The following is a 20,367-nucleotide window of genomic DNA, read 5'->3' as shown; positions in this document are numbered from 1 at the left end:
GATGGAGTGTTGCTGGTGTTGATACGTTCGTACCAGGAGCAGACCTGGGATTCAAACGCCAATGCAGAGGCAGGAAATCTAAATTCTAGCCTCTCAGGACCAGTGGTCCACACAGCATCTTACCTACCCCACTTCTTCCTCTTCTTCACTTTCCCATTTTTATACCTAACAATCACATCCAATACTTCTCCAAACATCATAAACTCTAACCTCACCCACTTAAAAATTTTCCCACATTTACCACTGACAACTAACCCTAACCATCTCTATAAATAAACCCTCATTCTAACTTATACACACACCATTCATACATATAAAGCTTTGCGATTCCTTCTCCTCTATTTTTTTTTTTTTTCTTCTACCAATTTCTCTTTTCTTATTTTTGCAGGGAGCCCTTTTAAGTTTGGTGGGGAAGCGTTTTTTTTGCTTCCATTTCTACTTATGGAACCAGTTTGGAGAATCCTAGAAAGAGGAAAAGAAAGCCATAGCCGCACCCCAATCTTTGGAGATGGAGAAATTCATCACAAAGCCCACCAAGACCACTTCTATGAAGTAGTGGTAGAGAAGAAGGATCCCTGAGGTCCCTTTCATGTTTAAGAAGAATGAGTATCGAAAATCGAAGAGAGTTCGGAGAAGAAGTGGGAAGTCTAACCAATCCCATCTACGAGGTTGGAATTTCAATGTGCAAGAGTCTATGCTAATGCATGGGTCACGAAAAACCATGACATTAGTGTGAATCAATCCCAGAATTGGAGCACCATGGTCTGAGGAGAATCTTATATTTCAGCCGGAAAGTGTGAGGTTGGCATTCACTTGCTCTGATGCAAGGAGACCTTCATCCTTACCTAGAAGAGTTAACTTTGATCAAGGATGGATCAAGTGCTCTTAGAATCTGTGTGGAAGGAGCACAGTGGAAAAGGGATTCTCAAGGCAAGCCTATCCAACTAAGAAGGCCTGACCTCAAGCCCGTAGCTAGAAGATGTTAGAATTCATCCAACGCTCTATCATCCCTACTAGCAACCGGTCCGAAGTGACCTTAGATCGAGTCATCATGATCCATTGCACCATGCTCGGAGAGGAGGTGGAAGTACATGAGGTGATACCCCAAGAGTTGTACAAAGTGGCGGACAAGTCCTCCACTAAGGCAAGGTTGCTTTTCCTCATCTTATACGTCACCTATACAATTCAGCTGGAATTGTCATAGAGCGACATTCTTATTGAAGAGGACAAGCCCATCACTAAAAGTTAGGATGGAGCATACTAGAAGCCGGGACATGAACCACAACATGAGCATGTAGAGCCGGCTCAACATGAGATCCCTGAGATGCCTCAAGGGATGTATTTTCCTCCTCAAAGCTATTGGGATCAATGGACACTTTTCTTGGAAAACTAAACACTAACATGGATCAGTTGAGGATAGAACATCAGGAATATTCCACCATCCTCCATCAAATAAGAGAAGATCAAAGAGCCATGAGGGAAGAACAAAGAGTTATGAGGGAGGAACAACTGAGACAAGGGCGGGACATCAAAGAGATCAAGCACTACATTGGAACCTCAAGGAGGAGTACTAGCCACTACTATTAAAGTGGATTCGTTCTCTTAATCCTCTTCTCTTATGTTATTTTTCTATTTTTTGTTATGTTTTATTGTCTGTTCTCTTGTTCTTATTGGCATTATCATTTCTATCTATGTCTTAAAGTTATAAAATATTTCATATATCTCTCACCTTACTCAAAAGAAATTTTATTTGAAAAGAATTGAGAGATACATGAATTTCAAGTTATATAATAAGAATAGTTCAATTACCTTGATGTGGTGGCATTGCTTTTGTTTTCTGAATGTATGAATGAACAGTGCATATTTGAAACCGGAATTAAGAATATTGGCTCTCGAAAGAATGATGATGAAAGTGAAGTGTTATTGGTAATCTGAAAATAAAAAAAAATTGATTCTTGAAGCAAAAAAAGCAGCAAATAGCAAAAGAGAAAGCATGTGCAAAAAAAGAAAAAAATATATAAGCATGCAAAAAAAAAAATAAAAAGAGAAAAATAAAAGAGAAAAAGCCATAACCCTTTAAACCAAAAGACAAGGGTAAAAGGATCCAAGGCTTTCAGCATCAATGGTTAGGAAGGCCTAAAGGAAACAAAATCTTGGCTTAAGCGGCTCAACCTAGCTGTCCCTAACCATGTTCTTGTGGTGTGAAGGTGTCAAGTGAAAAGCTTGAGACTGAGCAGTTAAAGTCGTGATCTGAAACAAAAAGAGTGTGCCTAAGAACTCTGGACACCTCTATATGGGGATTCTAGCAAAGATGAATTACAATCCGAAGCGTTCACCAGTAAAGTGTCTGCGGCATTTATATATCGGTGGTAATACTGAAAAACAAAGTACTTAGGGCCATGGCCAAGACTCTAAAAAGCTGTATTTGATAAACCCCATTTTGACGGTTTATCTTGTATTGATTTTAGGGGATTTTATCACCTTTTACCCACATTTATTCAATGAAATAGCGTGGTTTTGTGATTGTCTCCTTATTTGTGCTTAGATGTGAAAACATGCTTTTAGACCTTTAATTTGATGATTTTTATTCACCTTTGATTCCACTAGATGCCTTGATGTGTTTGTTAGTGATTTCAGATTGAAAAGGCTAGGAATGGATCAAAGGAGTGAAGAGGAAAGCATGCAAAGTGGATAAATCATGAAAACCCAAAGAAAAGAACTCGCCCATGGATGCGCGCGCGCACCTGGCGCTTGCGCGCACCTTGCGCATTACCCCATGGACGCATACGCGTGCTGTGCACGTACACGTCGGTGCCGGTTTATGATTTTTTAATAAAAATGCACCCAACAAACTCTCAAGGGTTGTGGGGCCCAATCTTAACCAACTTTGGCGCCAGAAATGCTATTTAAAGCCAATGATTGAAGAGCAAGGGGGAATTCCATTGATTCTTACACATTAGGATTAGTTAGAAGTAGTTTCTAGAGAGAGAAGCTCTCTCTTCTCTCTAGAATTAGGATTAGGATTTGGTTTAGTTCTTAGATCTAGATTTTAATTCATGTTCTCTTCTACTTCTACTTCCCAATTCTTTGTTATTACATTCATCATTCTTTTACTCTTTTGTTGTAATTTCCTTTATGTTGTTCTTATACTTTGTTGTAGATCTACTATTGTTCCTTCTCTTTTCTTTTAATTCAATCAAGGTAATTCATAATAAATGTGTTTCTTTTGATTGTTGTTGTTAATTCTTTTCAATAATTGTTGTTAGATTCTATTCTTGTTATCAATTTACTATGATTTTCTTTTGTACCTTCCAAGTGTTTGATGAAATGCTTGGTTGGGTTTTAGTGTAGGTTTTGTTCCTCTTGGCCTTGGTTGAGTAATTAGTGACTCTTGAGTTATCTAATTCCTTTTTTGATTGATAATTAGAAGTTGCTAATTGATTTGAATGCCTCTAAAGCTAGTCTATCCTTTAGGAGTGGATTAGGACTTGAGGAATCAAATTGATTCATCCACTTGACTTTCTTCCATAGTTAGAGGTTAACTAAGTGGAGCAATAGACAATTTGTTATCACAATTGAGAAGGATAACTAGGATAGGACTTCTAGTTCTCATATCTTGCCAAGATCTTTGTTAGTTGTTAGTTTATTTTCTTTGCCATTTATATTTCTTGTCTAAAATCTCAAAAATCCCAAAATAACTCACAACCAATAACAGGACACTTTATTGTAATTCCTAGGGAGAACGACCCGAGGTTCAATACTCCGGTTTATAAATTTTAGGAGTTTGTACTAGTGACAAACAACTTTTTGTATGAAAGGATTATTGATTGGTTTAGAAACTATACTTGCAACGAGAATTCATTTGTGAAATTCTATACCATCAAAAATTCAATCATCAGTATTCAAGAATAAAAAGAACTAAACTAGGAGATTCAATAATATCATCTGGATTCTAAGTTCCTAAAGATGCCAACACTTCTGAGTTTCAATGGATAGTGAGATGCCAAACCTATTCAGAAGCAAAAAGCCACTAAGTCCCGCTCATCTAATTGAAATTGAGCTTCATTGAAAACTCTGAGATTTATTGTATCTTACTTTTCTTTCTATCCTACTTTGTTTTTAGTTGCTTGGGGACAAGCAACAGTTTAAGTTTGGTATTCTGATGAGTAGATAATTTATATGCTTTTTGGCATCATTTTCATATAGTTTTTAGTATGTTTTGTTTAAGTTTTATTAAGTTTTCATAGGTTTTAGTGTTAAATTCACATTTTTGGATTCTACTATGAGTTTTTGTGTTTTTATGCAATTTTAGGTATTTTTGGCTGAAATTGAGGAGCTGGAGCAAAAGTCTATTTCAGAGGCAGAAAAAGTGTTGCAGATGCTGTCTAGATCTGACCTCCTTGCACTCGAAAGAGCTCTTCTGGAGCTATAGATATCCAAATGGAGCGTTCTCAATGGCTATGGAAAACTAAAATTTAGATCTTTCCAGAAACATATAATAGTTCATACTTGTTTTCAGAATAGAAGGCCCAAAAACTGGCATTCAACGCCAGCCATCTACCCTAGTCCAAGCGTCCAGCGCCCACCAAAGGGAGACCAGCGTCCAAACGCCCAAAGAGGTGCTCCTAGCCAGTGTTCAACGGCCTAAAGCCCTACTAGCATGTAGATCTCAATCAAGCTCAAATCAAACACTCACCAAGGGGCCCAAGAAGTGGATTTTAGCAGTAAAAGACTATTTTAACCTTCTTATGTAATCCTTAGTCATTAGTTTAGTATTTAAGCGATATTTTACATAACCTTTTGAAACTTTACACCATATTTTCGTTATCATTATATTTTCTATCAGAATGAGTTTCTAAATCGCCTAGGTTGAGGGGAGGAGCTCTGCTGATTTTTATGGATTAATAAAGTACTACTGTTCTTTCTCAGTTTGTGTTTGATTCTCTATTCTAAGATTTATCTTAGTTCTTCACTCTAACACCGCGTGCCTAACAACCACTCATGTTCTTCTTCGATTCGTGTGAATATGTAACTGGAAAGCATTGAACCACTAGCTTCATTATACATCTCTTAGATGGCTAATCCACGACTTCATTTGGTACTTCTCGAGACACCAGTTCAGCCGAGGTATGGGGAGATTAAAGTCTTTGTGGTAGAGGCTAGAACCCAAAGCTGCAGCATTCTCTGATCTGTAATATTTAACCTTGTCTGTGGCATTTTGAGTAGGATCATAAAGGAGAATGAACTGCATGAGCTTCACCCTCAATCAGAATAGATCCACACTAACCTTGGGGTTCAAATCTAGAGGAGAATTGGCGACCACTCAACCGACGTCAATCACAGGCAGCCTGCCATAGAGGAAATCATTCACAGTTGAAGAAGACAGTAAGACCAGAGTTGATCCAGAAGGATAAAGCATCTCCAAGCCTTAACCATGTTCTTATCATTGCAAATAGGTCAACCTAGTTAAGATCTCTTTATTCTCTTTTATGCATTTAAGCAATCAAATCCAACAACTCTTCTATTTGCCTGACTAAGATCTACAAGATAAGAATATCTTGCTTCAAACCACAATCCTCGTGGGATCGACCCTGACTTGCTCATGTATTACTTGGACGACCCAGTACACTTGCTGGTTCAATTGTACGAAGTGTGGAAATTCATGCACCATCCATTCAGGATCTGAGAAGAACCAGCCCTTGATCCCCTTTGGTCGTTCAACGCCCCTCAGGAGAGCATTGCTGGCATTGAACGCCAGACAGGGAGTAGTCTGGGTGTTTAATGCCCCTTAGGGAGCATGACTAGTATTGAACGCCAGTAAGGACCAATCTGAGCATTCAACGCCCCCTATAGAGCAGCCAAACCCAATGTTTTGGCCCCCAATGGGCATTCAACGGCCATTCCTAACGTTGAACGCCAGGCAAGGGCAGGCAACTTGAGCTTTGAATCTGTCTCAGCAAGTGGGTCCCACATAAACCCCACCTACCCCACCCTATTTTCCCTCTTTCACATACACAATCCCCTTTCCCTCCTCCCAAACCCATCATAAATCCCATCATTCAATTTTCCACCAACCCCACCCACTTCAAATTCAAATCTTTCCCACCTATCTTTTCCCCACATAGCCGAACCCTAAACCCTAGCAACCCTATAAATTCCCCTTCATACAACCCTTCATATACATATCGTATACACCCTTCTTCTTCCCTCTTCAAACCCTACTTGGCCAAAGCCTTCTCCTCCTTCCCCTCTATATTTTCTTTTTTCTTCTACTACTCTACTTCTCTTTTGTTATTATTTGCTCGAGGACGAGCAAACATTTTTAGTTTGGTATTAGAAAAGCTCTACTTTTTTCCCTCCATTCCTAAGTATGGCACCAAAGGCTAGCGAATCCTTAAGAAAGAGGAAGGGGAAAGCCCCCGCGTCCACTTCCAAACCTTAGAAATTATGGAGATTCCTCACCAAAGTGGACCACGATCACTTCTATGCTGTGGTAAGGCCCAAAAAGGGGATCCTCGAGGTCCCCTTCAAGCTCAAAAAAGGGGAGTATCCAGAGATCCGACAAGAAATCTGGAGAAGGAATCAGGAAATTCTGACCAATCCTGTTTCAAAGGTCGGAACACTGATGGTGCAAGAATTCTTTGCAAAATTTTGGATTTTAGCCCGAAAAGTGTGACAGTGGTGCTACAATTGCCACAGATGCTAGGAGATACACACTCTTGAATAAGCATAGTGGATCAAGTCCTATCAAAGACTGGATCAAGTCCTTGCAGACATCTGTGTGGAAGGAGCACAGTAGAGGAGGGATGCACAAGGCAAGCCCTACCAATTGGGTAGGCTTGACCTCAAGCCTTTGGCCAGAGGATGGTTGGAGTTTATCCAATGCTCCATCATCCCCACAAGCAATGGATCTGAGGTTACCATTAACCGAGCAATAATGATTCGTTGCGTTATGCTTGGGAATGAGGTGGAAGTACATGAGGTGATACCTCAAGAATTGTACAAAGTGGCTGAAAAGACCTCCACCCAAGCGAGGTTAGTGTTCCCACACTTCATACATCGCCTATGTAGTTCAGCTAGAATTGGCATAGCTGGAGATACCCTCACAGAGATGGACAAGCTCATCACAAAGAGGAAGATGGAGCATGTGAGAGAGCATGCACATGAACCACAGTAAGAACCTGTGCAGCCACTTCCACCAGAAATCTCTGAGATGCGTAAAGGGATGTATTTTTCTCTCTAAGACTATTAGGATTAACTGAATACCCCAATAGGGGAACTGAGCTCAAGTGTGGATTAGCTGAGAGTGAAGCATAAGGAGCACGCCACTATCCTCCATGAGATGAGAGAAGATCAGAGAATATTAATGGAGGAACAGCTGAGACAGGGGCAAGACATAGAGGAGCTCAAATGCTCCATTGGATTTTTCAGAGGGAGCAGCAGCCACTATCACTGAGGTTGTTGAGTCCCATTGTCCCTCTATCTATTTTATTTCTATTTTCATTGTACTTTAATTTATTATCTATTTTCTCTTCTAAGTTCTTGATCATGTCAGTATTTTATTCTTTTTTAGTTTTAATTTCTTGTTTTGTTTTGGTTATAAGATATCTAATGTATCCCTCACCATGCTTAAAAAAATTTAAATTGAAAAGGAATAGTGAGATACATAAGTTTTGAGTTATATCATAAGTTATTCCAAGTATTTTGATGTGGTGGAATTGCATTTATCTTTTGAATGTAGGAATTAACTGTGCATAATTGATATTAAAGTTGAGTATATTGGCTCTTGAAGAACAGTGAATTTAGAGAAGTATTATTAATCTCTGAAAAATAAAAAATATTGATTCTTGAAGCAAGAAAAAGTAGCTAAAAGAAAAAGAAAAATAAAAAGCTCAAAAGAAAATTCAAAAGAAAAAGGATCCAAGGCTTAGAGCATCAATGGTTAGGAGGGTCAGAAATTGGCCTAAAATGCTCAAATGAGTTGCTATCCCTAACTATATGCTTGTGGTGTGAAGGTGTCAAGCAAAAAGTTTTAGACTGAGCAGTTAAAGTCATGATCCCAAAGCTAAAGAGTACGCTTAAGAACTCTGGGAACCACTATCTGGGAATTTAAGCAAAGCTAAATTTGAATCCAAAGGGTTCCCCCAATTAAGTGCCTGTGCCGTTTATGTATCCGGTGGTAATACAGGAAACCATAACACTTAGAGTCTTGGTTAGGCTCAAAAGGTGCAAAGTGCCGAGAGAAGCTGTGTTCAAGAATTAATAAGAGCTTAAAGAAGAGAATCAATAATATCATCCGGATTCTAGTTCCAAGGGATGCCAAAACTTTTGAACTTCAAAGGAAAGTGAGATGCCAAAACTGTTCAGAAGTAAAGAGCTAATAGCCCCATTCAATATTTGGAACTGAGCTTCATTGACAACTTTGAGACCTATTGTATTTTTCTCTTCTAATTGTCCTATTTTGTTTTTGGTTGCTTGAGAACAAGCAACAGTTTAAGTTTGGTGTTCTAATAAGCGGATATTTTATACTCTTTTTAGGTTCATTTTCTTAGTGTTTTTAGTATAATTTATCAAGTTTTAGAATGTTTTAGTAGGTTTTAGTGCAAAATTCACTTTTTGGATGCTACTTTGAGTTTTTGTGTTTTTCCTATGATTTTAGGTGATTTTTGGGTGAATTTGGCAAGTTTTGGCAAAGTCTGATTTAGAGGATAAGAAAGGATAGCAGATGTTGTCAGATCCTAACCTCTGTGCATTAGAACGAGCATTTCTTGAGCTATCAAGGTCCAATTTACAATTTCTCAACGGCGTTGGAAAGCTAACTTTCAGAACTTTCCAGAAATATATAATAGTTTATACCTTTTTTTGGAAATTACTGCCCAAAATGGGTGTTGAACGCCCAACTTACCCCCTTTCTGGCGTTCAACGCCACAAAAGGACCAAGACCAGCGTTGAACGCCCAAAACTGGCATTCAACACCACCAAGGAAGCAAGGAAGTAGCGTGGACACTCCTTAGTGGGCGTTCAATGCCCACTCTTCCAAGCTAAATGCCAGCTCAGCCCAAACACTCACCAAGTGGGCCCAAAAGTGGATTTTCACACCTTTCTGCTTAGTTTGTTTCATTTTTGTAATTTTTAATTATTAGATTAGTATATATAGGAGAAGATCATCCATGGTTAGGATCTTCAGCCTCACAAAACTTATCACACTTTATTTTTTGTAAAATATGAGTGGCTAAACCTCGCTGGTTAAGGATAGGAGCTCTGCTCATTCCTATGGATTAATATTATTACTTTTCTACTTTAATACATGTTTGATTCCATTCTATGATGTTTTATCGTTCTTTATCTTTATAAATCTGGGATGGAACGAAAGTATAACCCCTTATTTTACATGAGTTCTATATGAGTCCTGACCCGGATAATATTGAGCTACAGCTTGAGAGTACATCACAAGTTCCAACAAGTTATTTGGGCTAATTGGATACGTGACATAAAATCTCATTAGTCATGGGTAATTGTGGTCCCTGTGGTGCTAAGGCTAGAATCATAGAGTTTTATTCTCCGATCTGGAAGATCCGACCGTGTCTGTGGCATTTTGAGTAGGATCATCAGATATTGAATTGCGTCAGCTTCACCCTTGTCCAGATTGACTGACCTATTCGAGCATTTGGTTTGGATTAGAGGAGATTAATGACTAGTACCCCTAGCTTAATCACTTAGGTTGCGTTTGTTTTTTGAGACAGAATAGGACATGGCACTAAGACAAAGACAATAGAACGGAGACACTAAAAATTATTTTTTGTGTATTGTGTTTGGCTACGATGTACAAGATACTAATGTAATGTCCTGTATTATGTTTGGATAGACATGGACAGAACTAAGATATTATGCAAAATGACTAAAATAGCCATGTGATTCCAAATTTTTTGCATCAAGTACAAATTAATTTAATAAAAAATAAGAGTACACAGGAGTATAGAAAATTACAAGAAGAATTGGTCTATGAACCAATGAGATAAAAATGGTATTAAAGTAACAAAATTAAGAATAAATAAAGTAACATAAAGTAGAAGAGTGAACTAAGTCTCTATTAATACAGCATGCCATAGAGAAGAGAATGAACGATAAAAAAAAAATAAATTAATTATCCAGTCAAGTAAGAAATTCTACAAAAAAAAAGAGACTATCTGGAAAAAAAAAAGAATGCAGAGAAAGAAGAACTACGATGTAGAGAAGAAGCTAAAATTAGGAAAAAGAAGAAGGGATAAGAGTAGAATAATAAAACATATCTATGGATAGAAAGGGAAAAAATTTTGATAAAAAAAGTCCGTGTCCACCTTCTCAAATCTCGTGTCCATCATTGTCCTTCGTAAAAGAGTGGACACAAAAATATAAAATATTATCCTAGAGACAATGTGTTTTGTGTCCATGTCTCTGCCTCCAAACACGTTATAAATATTCGTTGTCCATGTCTCTGTGTCCTGTCTCCAAAAACAAACGCTATCTTACAGCCTTTCCATTGAATGAATCATTCATTGTTAAAGTAGTGAGTAAGAAGTATTAATCTGGAAGAACAAGAATCTCCGAGGCCTTAACTGATCTCTTACAATTGTTTCTACGTCAATTCTTTATTGCTTTTGTTATTGTTCTGTTTATGCGCCTACAACAACTATCTTTCTATTCGCCTGACTAAGATCTGCAGGATAACCACAGCTTGCTCAATCCAACAATCCTCATGGGATCGACCCTCACTCACCTGAGGTATTACTTGGAAGATCCGGTGCACTTCCCGGTTCAGTTGGGCGAGTTTCATTTTCGCGCACCAGAGATTAGGGCATGTAATACTCCTTTGGAGCAGATAGCGAAAGGAGAAACAAAGGAGGAAGAATGGGGGATATGGCTTAGGGTGGACCAGTTTGGATGGCATCTGGATAATCAAAAAGAAAATAAAAACCCAAACTACCCCAATATAATGAGGGAGGGAGAGAAAAAACAAAAGAAACCAATCCCGGTGAGCTTACTCAAAAGTTTTTCTGGTCTTTCTGTCCAAGAGGGGAACTCACAATACATAGGACAAGAGAATGTAGTACAAAGCAACCTCAAACTGCTAACACAAGAAGGAAAGAAGGGGGAGACACAGGGAAGAAATGAGATATTGGAGGAAAGAAGCTCTAGTACCAAAAATGTAAATATAATAGTTCAGATTACTACACAAGAAAACTTGTTCACATTGGGTGCGAAGAAGGGTGAAAGGGGATAGCAGGGAGCTTGGAAATAGAATTTAAAGCAGTTGGCAAGGAAGACCCACACCCACAAATCTATTACATGAGTTAAAAGGAGGTCTGGAGGTTCAAGGAAAAGCTCTAATGGAAAGAAGCAATGCTGAGATGATGTGGGGAAAGTTAATAAGGGAAAGGGTGCCACCCAACAATTGGCACCTAAGGAGGGATGAAGATGATGATGTAGAACTGTTGGGATTTGGGAAAATCCCTGATAGCATACAACATAAAAGGGATTAACAAAACCCATTCCCCTGAGATTTTATTCCTATGTGAAACAAAGAATAACTCTTCATCTATGAAAGGTGTGTTGCAGAGGTGTGGTTTCAATTCTATGTTTACAGTTGACCCAATTGGTATGGTGGGGGGGATTAGTAATTGCGTGGAAAGAAGATATCATAATGCAAATTGTGAAGCATGATTCTTTCTTTATTTTCTTCAAAATGGAGGATATGCAAAAATACCCAGTTCACATCCGCAACCAAATAGCCCAAATTCTTTTGGCACCACACATTAGAAATTAGAACAAATATCTAGGTCTCCCAGCAGTGATTCAGAGATCCAAGAAGGCTACTTTTAACTACATTAAGGATATAGTGATTCAGAAATTGAGTCATTAGAAATGAGCTCTTTTATCTACTAGTGGCAGAGAAGTGTTAATTAAGGTTGTGGCCACGGTGATTCCTATTTACACTCTAAGCTATGTCAAACTACCATAAATTCTCCTTGAAGAAATTCAAAGAGCCATCCTACAATTTTGGTGGGGCCAAAAGGAGTCTAAACAGAGAATGTACTGGAATGGTTGGAGAATTACTTGGAGACCAAAGAATCAAGGAGGACTCAATTTCAAAGACCTTAAAGCCTTTAATCTGGCAATGTCAGCAAAGTAAAGACGGTGTCTACTCTCCAGGCCAAACTCTCTTATCAGTAAAGTTTACCAAAGTAAGTATTATCGAAATTCTGGTTTCCTAAGAGCAAAAATAGGTACAAAACCCTCCTAGAGTTAGTGTAGTATAATGGAAGGAAGGAAAGTCTTAGAGAAAGGAATTCTATGAGAAGTGGGCAGAGGTCTATCTATTCAAATTAGGGAGGATTCATAGGTTAGAGACTATGTAGCCATCACTCCTAATCTCTCACAACATACAAAAGAAAGTCCAGAGAGAGTCTCAGACCTAATCCTACCAAATTGGTCATGGAATCAATCACTAATTTAATCAATATTCAGCCCAAAAATTGTTACAATGATCCTCAACACACAGAAACATGAAATTGAAGTTAGAGTTACCTAGATGAAAGGAAAAGGTGGTAGTTTCACTGTGAACTCGGGATACAGGATAAGCTTCCAACTTTTTTCACCCACCTTTGGAATACCTGCTAGAACAGTGCCAACACAAAGAATTATGGTCTAATTTGTGGAAAATAAACTGTCATTCAAAAATTAAGAATTGCCTTTGGAAGATTATGCATGAGGGACTACCTGTTCTTCAGAAGATCCAATCCCAAATTTAATCAGTGAACCCATTCTGCCGGCAGTGCAACAAAGTTGAGGAATCAACCTTTCATTGCTTTTGGGAGTGCACAGAATCGAAGGATATCTGGCAAGCAGCAAATCTGCCAATACCAGACCACCAAGAAAAAACCTGAAAATGATGGATGATACTGGAAAATGAGTTGAGAAGAAATAAAGCAACTAAAAAAAGAAGAGAGCTTGCAGTAAACATTACCTGGAAGTATTGGAAAGTCCGAAATGTTCTCATCTTTGAAGGTCATCAAATCCCCCTATCTGAGGTTTTGGCAGTAGCTCAGAGAGCTATGGAAAAGCGTCAAAGAATCTGAAAGACTCACTTTCCTTTTTCTTTTTTCTTACAATGAGATACGTATTAGATTTTTGGTGGATCTATCCGTTTTTTACCCTTGTCTGTAGTCTATCTTGGACCATCTATTTTCATTAATAAAAATCATATCCTACCATTGAAAAAGAAAAGGAAGACAAATTTGAGCAAAACTATGAACTTGTCTAGGGTAAAAGAATTAAAATAGTTGTTTGGAAAATTCATTATATGGCATTGGTTGAATTTTTGGTAGAGATTTTATAATATGATTTAGATAATTTATTATATGGCACTCTGACGATCGGATTTTCTATCGGTAAAGAAATTCACAAATATAATCGTGTTGTAAGTATAGCTTCTAAACCAATAGAAAATTCTTTCGTACAAACGTTTGGTTGTCACAAGTAACAAACCCAATAAAATTTATAAACCGAAGTATTCAAACCTCGGGTCGTCTTCTCAAGGAACACTATAAGAAAAAAGGCCTATGGCCATGCTTTTTTCTTGCCACGCTTCAAAAGCGTGGCCAAAAGTGGTCAATGGCCAGGCTTTTATGAGGGTGGCGATAGATTAGAGATTTGGCCACTTTTTTTTTGCCACGCTTTAAAAGCGTGGCGAAAAGGCTCAACGACCACGCTTTTGTAATGGTGGCAATTGATTAGAGAAAAGGCCACGGTTTTTTTCTGCCATGCTTCAAAAGCGTGGCCATAGAGAGAAACAAGGACGTTTTAAAAGCGTGGCGACAAGGTTTCATTACGGCCACACTTACAAAACGTGGCTATATGCTGGTACACTTTTGCCACACTTTAAAAGCGTGGCCATAAGTTTCTTTTCTGCCACGCTTCAAAAGCATGGCCGTAGAGAGCAACAATAACGTTTTAAAAGCATGGCGAGAGGGCCTCAACCGATTGACCCAAACCCGGCTCCCAAACCCGGCTCCCAACCCGGCCCAAACCCGGCCCCCAACCCAGTCCCCAACCCTAATCTCTCTTTCCCCTTCGAAACCACTAACCCTAATCTCTCTTTCACCTTTGAAACTACGTACAGAGAGCTCCTCCCTTCGCCGTTCACCGTTCGCCGTTCGCCTTCGCCTTCGCCCTTCGCCCTTCGCCCTTCGCCGTTCGCCTTCGCCGTTCACCGTTCGCCGTTCGCCTTCGCCTTGGCTCTTTCTTGTTCTTCTTCGAATCATTGTGGATCTCTCTGTTCACCTTCAAGCTCCAGCAAACATGGGCGACGGCAGGCTCCTTCCTCTTTTTCTCCTCCAAGCCCTCGAATTCCAAAGGTATGATCGATTTTCCTCTTTTTATTTTCTCGATTTTTCCGTTGTTTTTACTTTTAGGGCTTTCTCTGATTCGTTCTCTCTGATCGCATGTTCCTTCTTGGTTAAATGATAATGCTGAACACACGTTGCTTGCAATGCTGTGGACGTACGTGGTTTTTTTCTGGAATGACAAAGCCACAAAGGTGCACTCTATTCACTATATTCTCCTATGATTTTCAACATCTTATGTTGACTGTTAATATATGTTGTTCGCGTGTAATAATGGATTCCATGAACTTTTTCCTACTATGATGAATGCTGTTGATGATGAATGAAATGTCTCAGCCACGTGAGACACAAGGCTTCTGTAATTTACTCATGTTGGTGTCAGAAAGAGTAAAATCTATCTTCTTCCTTGTGCAGTTGTGAATGATTGAAGTCAAAACCATATTTTATGCTGATAAATGGAATTATAGAAGTTGACTAGAACCAAATATTAATCTCATTATTTAAGTACATTAAATTGATGTTTTTAATTTTTATTTTAAACTAGTTATTTTAATTTTAATTTTATTTGGTGGATCGGTGTTTTTTAAGTTAAGAGTATTACTTAATTTGTATGGATGATGATGAATGAGCATTATTTCATCATCACTTTGTTTGTGTGTCTTGAATAATACAATGGTGGCCTGGAGCCTAAAACAGTTGCATTGTTAAGACCAACATCTTAGCATTTTTTTATTTCTTTTTAATTCTCCGCTTGATGCTTGTTAAGTGATTATATGTGCCAGTGTGTGTGTGCGTCTGTGAGATGATATGGTTGAAACTCCCGTGCTCATTTTAAGGGACTAACATCACTCACTTATTAGCGTCAATTGTATTTTATTTTGGATTCTTCTCTCCAGTTTGCATAAAAACTTGCTTCTGATGAAAGATGCTGAAGTCACATAAAAAGTGTGTTTTCTTGCTGGTTTTGGTATTCCATTAATTCTCACTGTTTTTTGCCTTTTGCCTAAAAAATATTTTCACCACTAATGGCTTTCTTTATTATTAGCTTTCCCCTGAAGAGGTTTTAAGTTACTGACTTTATATGATGTCATTTCTATTGGTAGACTGTGACTTCGTGAATGAATTTTAAGATAATCATACAATCATCTTACTTATCAATACTTGATATGATGTCGTTTATTTGAACTAATTAGTTACCTTTATTCTTTTTCAGCATGGCACTCTCGGGGCACTTGTCCAAGATTCTGTTAAGAGCCACTACTAGACCCTGTTTTATTGTTTTCCCTTCCCTTCCCCTGCTCCAATTCCCTGCTTCCCAGGTTCCCCTTTCATCTCATTTGATTTTATTTCTGTTTGATTAATCTGGTTTAGCTCATTCTATTTAGCTTGTTTAGTTCAACTAATTTAGTTTAGTTGAATTAGGTGGTTAGAGAATATGGACTGGTTAGTGGATGTAGGTTTTGTTTTGTTTACTGTTGCTGTTCGGAAAGAATTTGTCTTTCCTCTGAAAGCTGCCCTGGATGAACTTGTTTATTGTGCTGTTTTGGTGTTGATTTCAGGACTTGTGATTGCTGTTTGTTGTATTTTTTTTCATTGTCCAAAATAGATGCTGAGGAAGTGTTACTGTTTCATTAATTTTTCTTGGTTTGTTGTTGCTGAGTTCTGCTCTGCTTGTTGCTTTGTCCATATTATATGAACTGCAATGATTTCAGATTGTGGAACTGGTTAAATCATATGAATTCTGTTTGTTGCTTGCTTGAACCTGGGAAACATGCTATTTACTGCTGTTGTTTAATAAGTGTTGCTGCTTCGTGCCATGTGTTAGCAACTCGTTTCCTTGTTGCAATTCTTTGTGCTTATTATGCATTCATGCTCATTACATCCTTAATCATTGGCTGCTACTGATTTTACTGTTTTCCCTTCCCTTCCTCTGCTCCAATTTTCTGCTTCCCAGGTTCCCCTTTCATCTCATTTGATTTTATTTCTGTTTGATTAATCCGGTTTAGCTCATTCTGATTTTGTTGTGTGATCATGCAATTGCACTTGGATTCTTTTGCAACAATTATTCATGATCTTATTTTTCATTTTCTTTTCACTATTAAGTAAATAATTAAATTAATTTCACATTGTACAAAAGCACATGGGACTGTGGCCTAAAACATTGGATATCTGAAAGTAAATAGAAATTAAATTGATGTTTTCAATGAGAAGGATTTCTGATAATTCTAAGAGATTGAGGTTATTCATTTGTTTGTGATAGAAAACATTGTGTCCCTACTTTGATGTGGTTTCTGATGCTTGCATTATGCTGCCATTATCTAATATAATCTGAAATTCTGAACAGCCATTTGAATTTGTATTTGCATTTCTCAATCATGCACTATTATTATATTGTCTATTGTTCAGGCTATTTTTGTTATCTATCCACTACTATTGCCACTTCTTTGTTCAGTCTTAGTCTATTTTTGTTCAGGCTTTCGATAGTTATCTATCCACTACTATTGCCACTTCTTTGTTCTGCTGCTCCTGTGGTAATATGATAATCTGCTGCTGCTGAGTAGCTGTTCGCTGACGTTGCTACCTCTCTAATTCAACTTCTGTTGTGCTACCATTTTGTTTCTGTTGTGGAACGGATTAAGACAGTAATTAAGGTTGGTTTATGCAAATTTAAATACATATATTAATTTGTTATTGATGTCATGCGTGCAACTTGGTGCTTTCCTGAGGCACTCATCACTTTAGGCACTTCTTTAAGCATTGCTAAAATTCAATTTTCTCTGTTATTTTATGTCTAATGCCTTCAAAGTATTTTCGAGGCTTGCACAATATTGTCTCTTAGTTAAGTAGGAAGCTAGATTTGCAGTTAGTGAGACAAACAGTAAGGACTTCAATTTAGAAACTTAGCTATCTACGTGAAATATATAGGTTTTCGATGGATATGTCAAAAGACTGGATGGATACACCACGTCATGAGAAAGAATATCAAGTTGGTGTAGAAAGATTTTTACACTTTGCTTTCTCATCAAAGGGAGTTCCTCAAGGGGAAGAAATTCAATGCCCTTGTGCAAAGTGTTGTAATATATTTTGGTTAAAGAGAGATGACATATATGATCATCTAATATGTCACGGTTTTGTAAAACGTTATAGGCGGTGGTTTAATCATGGGGAATCACTTTTTGCTATGGATATTGACAGTGACATAGGCAGTGAATATAACTGCAATGATAACATTGATGAGTTGTTACGTGATAGATTTCGAGATAATACACAAGTTGACAGACAAAACATGGGGCCTAACGAATGTGCAAAGGAATTTTATAAATTGGTAGACGAGGCAAGCCAAGAACTATACCCCGGGTGCAAAGGATTCACAAGATTATCCTTTACCATTCGTCTTTACTTGTTAAAATGCTTGCATGGTTGGAGTAATGCGTCATTTACTTCTCTCTTGGAATTATTGAAAGAAGCAATGCCATATTTGAATATTCCTATTTCTTTTGATAAAACCAAGAATATGGTGAAGAACTTGGGTCTTGACTACCAAAAGATCGATGCATGTCGCAATGACTGCATGTTGTATCGGAACGGGTATGAGAATGACTCATCTTGTCATGTCTGTGGAATATCCCGTTATATTGAGCATCATGAAGAAGAGGATGATGTTACTTCATCTAGAAAGCCTCGCAAAGTTGCTGCGAAAACTCTAAGGCATTTCCCTTTGATTCCCAGACTTCAACGGCTTTTTATGTGCACAAGAACTGTCGAAGCTATGTCTTGGCATCACAATGAGCGTGTTAAAGACGGGTCCTTAAGGCATCCTGCCAATGGTCAATCTTGGAAAGCATTTGACAATCGACATGAAGATTTTGCAAAGGAGCCTCGTAATGTGAGACTTGGATTAGCAAGCGACGGATTCAATCCATTCCGAACTTTGAGCAGTACACATAGTACATGGCCTGTTGTTCTGATGGTGTATAATCTACCCCCTTGGATGAGCATGAAGCCTGATTATTTTATGCTATCTTTACTCATTCCTAGACCACAATCACCGGGAAATGACATTGATATCTATCTTCAACCGTTGATTGAAGAATTAAAAGAATTATGGGAGTCAGGTGTCGAAACATATGATTGTATCACGTTTTTATTGATGCTATAAATCAGATTTATTTATTGAATAATAAGTTGGTTGTTTGATATCAAATATAAAGGAGATTTTCAGAATCCTTGTGCAGATTAGTGGATATATGTAGCAAAATTAAATCTGATTGTTAGAACGCTTTTTATGTTACAAAAATTAAGTTTGATGTCAAATCTGATTGTTAGAAAAATTAGTGGGCTGAAGTTTACTGCATCATCCATTTTTCATTTGTCTTTGTTCATTTGTGTTTTTTATTTTGTAGGGCACAGGTCAAAACAATTTACCTTGCAATGATACAGGAAGTTTTTATATCTTGGCATGAAGTACAAGAAGACTTTGATTAATTAGGAATTCTAATTCATGTATTAGGAATTTCATGAGAAGTTATGACTTTCGCTTTTGGTATTTTGAAGAAGACTTTGATTAGGAATTCTAATTCATGTAGTAGGAATTCGTGAGTAGTTATGATTTTCACTTTTGGTATTTTGTTAGTGTATGTTGTTATGTGATCACACACTTATTTTGGTGACAATTTTATGAAAGTTGGATTACTTGATTATTGGTCATTGACTAAATTAAAAATTATCTATGAATTCATGTAAGGTTTTATTTATGAAGATTAAAAAGGGAACTAGGTTACTGACCATCTATTTTGCCACGCTTTAAAAACGTGGCCATATGGCCATATCTCTGTCTATTGCCACGCTTAGAAAGCGTGGCTGTATCTAAGCTTTTTCGCCACGCTTTTCAAGCGTGGCCATACCTCCTTTACTACCACGCTTTCGCCACACTTTACATGCGTGGCCGTACCTCCCCTTTTGCCACGCTTTAAAAGCGTGGCCTTATCTCCTATTTTTGCCACGCTTTACAAGCGTGGCCATATCTGGTCTACTGCCACGTATGAAAAGCGTGGCCAGATCTGCCCTACCGCCACGCTTTTACAGTTTGGCCATATCTCTACCTATCGCCACGCTTTTAAAGCGTGGCCGTATTTCCCTCCTACAGCCACGCTTTTTCAAGTGGCAGTTTGTAAAAAAGCGTGGCAAACAAAAAGCGTGACAATAGGTTGCAAAAAGCGTGGCGATAGAGCAACCGCCACCCTTTGATAGGTCACCCTTTCGAAAGCGTGGCGATAGCTTAAAAAGCGTGGCGAAAAGCTATCACCACGCTTTTTTCAACTTTTCGCCACGCTTTAAAAGCGTGGCAAAATAGGTGTTTTCTTGTAGTGGAATTGCAGGGAAGTATGACTTATTATTGGTTATGGAAAAAGATATATTTTTGGTTTTTGAAATAGAGAACAAGTAATTTAAATAGCAAGAGAAATAAATTAATAATTAAGAAAACTCTTGGCAAGGTATGAGAATTAGAATGCTTATCCTAGTTATCATTATCAATGGTGATGAGAATTATATTTTTGCTCCCATTAAGTCAAGTAGTTAAATTAAATTAACACCTAAAGTCCTAGTCAACTCCTAAGGAAAGACTAGAGTTATAGGAATCTAAATCAATCAGCAAAGATATCAATTATCAATTACAATGAATTTGACAACTCAAGAGTTACCAATTAATCAACCAAAGCCAAGAATGTAGAAAGCTAAATAAAAATCATATATTTGAAAATACCTCAAATTGCATTAATTAAGAAAATCCTAACATAAAAAGTTCATAAGCCAATTTGGCAACATAAATCAAATAAAAGCATTAGAGTATCTAAGAATGGAAGAGAAACATAAATTAAAGTAACATTGAACCTGTAACTGAAGAGGTCATAGCTTAAACATAATAGAAATCCTAAATCCTAATCCTAAGAGAGAGGAAAGAACCTCTCTCTAAAAACTACATCTA

General features: G+C 37.8%; 1 protein-coding gene across 1 annotated transcript; it reads left to right on the top strand.

Moving 5' to 3' along the window:
* Window positions 1–17,313: 17,313 nt before the first annotated feature.
* Window positions 17,314–18,540, top strand: LOC112746766 (uncharacterized). Its single transcript, XM_025794970.1, has one exon. It carries the CDS (start codon window positions 17,314–17,316, stop codon window positions 18,538–18,540), a length of 1,227 nt encoding a protein of 408 aa, XP_025650755.1.
* Window positions 18,541–20,367: the final 1,827 nt, after the last annotated feature.

Source organism: Arachis hypogaea, chromosome 1, assembly GCF_003086295.3.
Source record: "Arachis hypogaea cultivar Tifrunner chromosome 1, arahy.Tifrunner.gnm2.J5K5, whole genome shotgun sequence".
Lineage (NCBI taxonomy): Eukaryota > Viridiplantae > Streptophyta > Magnoliopsida > Fabales > Fabaceae > Arachis > Arachis hypogaea.
Note: the sequence above shows the minus strand (reverse complement) of the source record. Positions and strands in the feature narration are given on the sequence as shown.